Genomic DNA, 7,546 nt, shown 5'->3' on the forward strand with positions numbered 1-7,546 from the left:
ACCCCAGACAGATTCAATTATGACTCAGGAAAAAAATCCGCAGCAATATACATCGCGTTATATGCCCAGTGGGAATGGCCCCTTAGATCTGCCTTAGAGCTGAAAGGTTTTTTTGGGGGGGTAGGAACTAGGGCACGGTTTGCTGAGGGGGCTCTATGGCTTGAAGGGCACATTTTCTACTTTAAGATTTGGTTAGACTCTTTATTGTGGTAGCGCAAAAGTGCCATTTCACTGATACATGATACTGTTACAGGCCAGAGATATAGTTGTCAACTTCTCAACCTACTCATATAACTTTTAAAAGATGGAATTCAACCTATAAACCTATGTAAACTTACTAACCTATGCACTTTAAAGGAAGGAATTTAATCTATAAAGTGTAAAATAAATGGTGTAACATCTCATATAGGCAGGTAGCTCTGTGAAAGTGTGTATATAGATAGTGTGTGTGTGTGTGTGTGTGTGTGTGTGTGTGTGTGTGTGTGTGTTAGTGTAAAACTGTTCTCAGATTTAATGCCACTCTGGGATAAATGTCAGATGTCATGGAATGCAAGTAAGATAAGAAACACCTCCATGATTGTACACAAGGAATACAGTCACTAGCCTGACCTAAAATGAACTTCATCGAAAGGGTATTGGTCGATTATCTCAACTAATGCACCTGCGATGACACTCATTTCAGTCAGGCTAGTGACTGTCTTTCTTGAGTAGGATAGTTACAACTCCTACTGAACCCCAGCAGTGGTTATAGATAAGAGATTTTTTTTTCATTGGGTAGAGATAAGTAAAGATAGTGTACCTCTCTTGTATTATTATTATTATTATTATTATTATTATTATTATTATTATTATTTCTTACCCGCCTCTCCCCATGGATCGAGGTGGGGGACAGCAACAATTAAAAAATAACATCAGTTTAAAACACACCAATTTAAAACACACATCAGTGTAAAAAAGCAAATTTGACACCTATTAAAACAATTCACATTTAAAATCAGTCATTTCAAATTCACAATTTAAAAGTCATCTGGATAAGCCTGCTGGAAGAGACTGGTCTTCAATGCTGCTTTAAATTCGGACAGCATATTCAGCTGTCGAATCTTTTCTGGCAGGTCATTCAGTCCTCTGGCTGCCAGTTGCCAACCTAGTCCTGGCTAAATGGAGTAAATGTCACATGCTCCAGCACCAGCACTATGACTCTGGAGACCAAAGTTTCAATCCCTGCTCTGCTTTGTAAACCCACTGGATGAGTGTGGGTGAGTCACACAATCTCAGCCCCAGAAACACCTGTGTAGGTTTGCCTTAGGATTGCCATAGGTCAGAAACAACTCGATGGCACACCACAACCACTTTCAGGAAGATCCATACGAAATTTTACTTACTGTAGTAGTAACTAGTATGGTGTATTGGTTTTGAGCATTGGTTTATAGTTCTGGAGACCAAGATTTGAATCCTGGCTCAGCCACGGAAACCCAGTGGGTGACCTTGGGCATATCACACTCTTTCATCCTCAGAGGATAGCAATGACAACCCCCCCAATGAAAAAGGCTGCCAAAAAGAAAAAACCCATGATAGGGTCTCCTTAGTGTTGCCATAAGTCAGAAATGACTTGAAGGCACACAACAACAAAGTCTGGAAAATAAAAGGTTAAGAGGTGATATGATAGCCCTGTTTAAATATTTGAAGGGATGTCATATTGAGGAGGGAGCAAGCTTGTTTTCTGCTGCTCCAGAAAACAGGACCCAGAACAATGGATTCAAACTAGTGGAAAAGAGATTCAACCTCAACATTAGGAGGAACGTCCTGACAGTAAGGGCTGTTCGAGGATAGTGGAGTCTCCTTCTTTGGAGGTTTTTAATCAGAGGCTGGATAGCCATCTGCCAGGGATGCTTTGATTGTGAGTTCCTGCATGGCAGGGGGTTGGACTGAATGGCCCTTGTGGTCTCTTCCAACTCTATGATTCTATGTCCTAAACTCAGGTCAGATTTTCCTGTCAGATCTAAGATTTAGTTTTAGCATAGTAAGTGACATGATGCAACTAATCAGACTTGAATATATTGGCCATATTACTGGCCTTTCTCATCATGGGCAACATAAGACAAAAGTTTCTTGGCAGATGCATTCTTGTATTTTCTCATGACTCATCTGTGTTTTAAAACATATCTTGGTTCCACTCTCACAGACAGGAACAGATCCTGGGGCTGGCATTGAGGAATCCTAACAAGAATCAGCCTGTTGTGTGTCATTACTCAAGGAGGTCTTCATTAAACTGAAAGACTAAATAAGGAGAAAAAGAAGTAAGACTAGCAATCAGGTAGACCTGTATTTAGCAAAGCCACTTTTTGGCATTAATATGTCCACCCAAGCTCAACAGAAGCCCTCAGTCAGGTTCTATGTTTTGTTTTGTTTTTTGGTTTAAAGTAGATTGGTTTATGACTGCATTATTGCTTTTCTTTCCTTCTAGACAGTGTCTTTAATTTTGTCTAGTTTCTCAGCTAAGATAAATTATGTCCAGACATAAGTGCATTTTCAAAAACCATTTTCAGAAAGGAAATGAATCAAGGATATATTATCTACCAAAGAGCCAGCTGCAGTCAAGTTACTTTACTGAGAGGGGAGACAATTTGAGATTATTTATAGCTTGCATCTCTGCTAAAAATAAAAATGGTGCTCCAGGCAAATAACAACAACATCTAAATTTGAAAATACAGCAAAATAGCAATAAATAAAATTATTCATCATAAAAAAGGCAGGATATCTGATCATTAACTTAATGCTTCCCCTGCATCGTGTTCTTTGAAGGAAGTATATTTTCCCTTTCTCTGCCTATAAACTCTTTCCCCTAATCCAGTGGTTCCCAACCTGTGGGTCGGGACCCCTTTGGGGGTCGAATGACCCTTTCATGGGGGTCTCCTAAAACCACTGGAAAACACCTATTTAATTACAGTTATGAAGTAGCAATGAAAATAATTTCATGGGTTTGGGTCACCACAATATGAGGAACTGTATTAAGGGGTCACGGCATTAGGAAGGTTGGGAACCACTGCCCTAATCCATACAAGCGAATGAAGCAAAGGGAAAAGATTTTCAATCTTTCAGTAGCCATGCTAGCTAGGGTATAATAGTAGCTGTAATCCAACATATCTGAAAAGCAAAAGGTTGTGGAAGGGATTATCAGACTCTTGGGTAGGAGAAGATTTTCTTTATCAGAGTGACACCCCTGGAAGAATACTGCTCCAGATAGTCATCACAAACTTGACCATTGTTTTAGGTTTATAATCCCTAATTCTCATCTGAGAAAGTAATCTACACAAAAGATGGCCATCCAGCCTTGTTTTAGAAACCTCCAAAGAAGGAGACCTCACCACACTGTGAGGCAGCAACATCTTCCACTGCCAAAGAGCTCTAACCCTCAGGAAGTTCTTCCTAACGTTGAGGTGGAATTTTTTCCCCTCTAGTTTGAATCCGTTGCTCCGTGTCCTAATCTCTGGAGCATCAGACAACAGATTTGCTCTATCCTCAGTATGACACCTCTTCAAATATTTAAACATGGCTATCATGTCCTATCTTAACCATCTCTTCTGTAAGCTTAACATATCCAGCTCCTTAAGTCTCTCCTCATAGGGCTTTATGGTTGCCACACCTTTCACCATTTTGGTCACCCTTCTCTGAACATGCTCCAGTTTGTCAATATATTGAATTGTGGTGCTCAGAAATGGACACAGTATTTCAAGAGAGGTCTAACCAAAGCAGAATAGGCATCCCTTCAAATATTTTAACACGGCTATCTAGTAACCCTTTAACCTTCTCTTCCCCAGGCTAAACCTACCCAGTTCCCTAAGCCACTTTCCATAGGGCATGGTTTCCATATCCAACCATACAGTACAATCATACAGTACAATCCACAACACAGCTAAGAATGTACTTTGTTTTGTCTGATTAATCAATCAGATCAAACGATTTAAATCTAATTTTTTTGGATCATACTAAATTTTCAGATTATTTTTAGTGAACCTTGTAGGTGTCAGTTGGTACCAAAAGCATCTATGAACTGAGCTTGCCTTATTGACTATTTGGAATTAGCTGCGATGCAACAAAACTGTATTTGTTTATTGCTGAGTAACAGTGACATATTCCCTCTGGCTTTTTATTAAGGATTGATAAAAGTATCTTGTTTATGTAATCTGTTACAGTGCAGTCTTGCAGAAGTTCAATTAATTTATTTCAATGGTGGGTCTACTCTCCACTTCTTCTTATTTCATGTGCCTTGGTCTATATAAAAGTCTCATGGGCATCAGTCCTGTACTGTATTCACTACACCACTCTATCACTGCACCACCCATAAATTTCCCAATCTACCACCACCACTAAAATAAATGGGATGTCACATGCACCACTGAAGTACATGAAGGAATCATGTTTGATAAAGTTGAATAGCGGAAGCCAACCACTGGTCTAATTCAATCTCCCGCTTCAAAAAAGAATACCCCTTAGTTTTTTTCCCCTTGAAAGTTGTAGAGGACTCCCAACATCTACTGGAATTTTGCTCTATTGCTAAATTACTCCTGTAACACCTGTTTCACATGTTTAAATATGACAAACAGGTAGTAGAAACACACACATCATACAGCTACACTTATTACAAAAAAGGGGTTTGGGTGCCATTTACTATTACAGGTACATTTGCCAAATCATGTTTAATGCTGCATGATGTATTAAACATGTTTCCTAATGTTTAGCATCCATCCATGATGCTTGAAAACTATCAGTATCTCTCACTTTAAGCTTGATATATTATATTACTGGAAAATAATCTGTTTCTGTTACAGCATAGCAATGGTCTGACACTTTTCAGTTGCATTTGGACAACAGTATCCCTAAGGATGGTCGTATGACAAAGAAAGTTCTGACGGGAACAGCGCATTTCCCTGGAACAGTCGCATTGCTGTGGACATTTCCCACATGATCTCATGAGTCCATCACTCCAACAATGTGGTGTGAAGGGCTTGTGATCTGCTCAAGTCAAGACATCCAAAATAACCATCATTTGGATTCAGTTCCTAGTGTATTTTCAGGTAGCAGAGCTGGGAAAGCTCTCTGTCCAAGATCTTGGAGAGCTTTGCTTTTCTAAACATACAGGACTTCTTGACAAGAAACAGTCAACTTCTTTCTTTCTGCTATTTCTTCTTTGGGCTGATTTGTTAAATCAGATGTGGAAAACAGAGAAACAACTACTATATGGTGTTAAAATGTGGCTTTATACTACTATAATTTATTATCTGTTTCATTCTGTATTTTGTGTTTTTACATTGTAGTTTACTATTGAATTTTTAGTATTGTATTTTAGTATTTTATTTTATTGAAGTAGTTCTAAATGTTTTGTTCTGCTGTAAATGCCATGTACATGGATGACGCTATATAAATAAATGTTAATCATAATAAAAAGCTTAAAGTTCAGCACAGCAGCATGGAACTCATTATTTTGCATTACAATACACAAATCATGGACCATAGTAATACTAATTTAGCATACCATACTATACCATCTATATAAATATACTATACCCTTTCCAGTATTCCTCAGTAATTCTCAATGCATATCCTTGTACTAGCAGGTAGTTTTCATGATTATACAAGTTAGAAACAAACAGAAGGAAGTGAATACTTTTCTACTTAGCAGAACAGAACAAAACATGCCCAAACAGTAAAGCGATGTATGCTATAGATACCAAATGACCAACAACATAAGAAATGGAAAGGGTGACTGTAGTAGCACTGAAGATATCATTATAAAGAGGAATGAATTGAGCCAGTGACTCGAGCTTCAGTGTTACAGCCTTTTTTGCAGCCTGGAGCATCTTTTTGCTTCATTTGAAATTGCAATATGTCTGCCTTTTCTCCTTTCAAATAACCTTATTTCCCAATCCAGCAACCATAAAAAAACAAAAACAAAACAAAACAAAAAAAAAAACAAATGGCAAGTTGCAAGTTGCAAAACCTCTCTAAATAAATAAAATGCCTGGGGAGAAAGGAGGAACACTGATAATATTTTATTTCTTCAAGATAATTTTTTGCCATCCATGGCTACCTAGTTGGTACACTGCGTAGATGAGAGAGGAAAGCGAGGAATCCCAGGCTACTCACCAGTGTCTGCTGATACCGTAATGTCTTTTTTGGAGGGGTGTCTCTACTCATATCCAAAGTTTGGAAATAGGAAAACTGGTCATTGTGGAGGAGGTGCCTTCCTTTCTGCCTCCCTGTTGCAGGTTCATAGAAAGAGAAAAAGCAGAAATGGTCCGACTGCTTCAGCAGGATGGAAGGATGTGTAACCAGAGACCCCCATTCTGCTCATGTTGGTGACACAGCAGTCATGTCTATGCTCTAATCCGTCTCACTCTGTCCTGGCATTGAGACAGCCCAGCAAATTAAAAGGTGATAAGATTTCTTTCTTCTGGCTAGGGCAGGGCTGTTTCTGTCCAAGGCCAATGAGCCTAAAATGGGAAGCATGAGGAATATGGGTTCAAGAAGTACACAGGAGGATGACATTTGATGAGTGGGCAAAGCCAGCGGAAAAAAGCAAAAAGAAATGAAGAGGAAAAAACCTCCAAAGCATGAGTGCTAGTAGGATTATTTCCTCAAATAGCCTATAATATTATACTTTGAATATCCTTGTACACTAAGGGCCCGAACAGACAAGCTAAAATAAAGCTGCTCCGGGTCACTTTGGAAGCATGCTGTTTAAATGACACATGTATCTTAAGAGGCCAAAAGCTGCGCCAAAGCTGTGCTCCAGTCCTTAGGACTGCAGCGTGGCTTTGGTGTAGCTTCTGGCCTCTTAGGACGCATGCATCATTTAAACAGCATACCTCCAAAGTGACCCGAAGCAGCTTTATTTTGGCCTGTCTGTTCAGGCCGTAACTCCTTTTTATACAATTCTATTCGATTTCCTACACTCCAAATCAACAATGTAATAAAATTTAAAAAAAATAAAAAGTTGTAATGATTATATACAATATCTGAAGAACATGCAATATAAGTAATCTAAACATCATTATATGTCTGTATAAAATCTTTAATATTACCAAGGGTTAACTATTCATTTCCTGGGATTTTTGCAGAACAACTCTTCACTGCATCTCCTGGAAAGATATGTTCAAATCTCCCAAGTTTTATAAGCAAGCTATAGTTACCAGCATTGCAAATAGGCCTCAATGAAGCCAGCCGTAGGTCGTTGTGTGATAAAGATTAGGGACAATACATACCGTATCCATTACTTCATCCCTTATTTCACACACTGTTCTATGAGGATCTTTCCAAGCAATTCTACTGTGTTACTCAAAGTTATCACTTAAAGAATGTCTACACATTTTCATGCATTCTGATTATCTGAATAGCACTGATCTCATACATAGAATTGCATGGTGCTTGATGATCAGGTTGTCTAAATTTGTTCTCGTTTCTTAGACATCATGTCTATAAATATTTATCTGGTAAGAAGCCTGCAGTCTTTCCCATGTTCTTGGGGCCACAACTCCCATCAGCTGCA

At 38.7% G+C, this 7,546-nt stretch overlaps 1 protein-coding gene across 1 annotated transcript in view; it reads right to left on the bottom strand.

The window, feature by feature from the left end:
* CLCN1 (chloride voltage-gated channel 1) overlaps positions 1–6,318 on the bottom strand; it is a 181,475-nt gene extending 175,157 nt beyond the window's left edge. Inside the window, exon 1 of the mRNA XM_042450034.1 lies at positions 6,145–6,318. Coding sequence (XP_042305968.1) covers positions 6,145–6,195 — 51 coding nt within the window. The 5' untranslated portion in view covers positions 6,196–6,318. The remainder of the gene's footprint in view (positions 1–6,144) is intronic.
* Positions 6,319–7,546: the final 1,228 nt, after the last annotated feature.

Source organism: Sceloporus undulatus, chromosome 2 (assembly GCF_019175285.1).
Source record: "Sceloporus undulatus isolate JIND9_A2432 ecotype Alabama chromosome 2, SceUnd_v1.1, whole genome shotgun sequence".
Lineage (NCBI taxonomy): Eukaryota > Metazoa > Chordata > Lepidosauria > Squamata > Phrynosomatidae > Sceloporus > Sceloporus undulatus.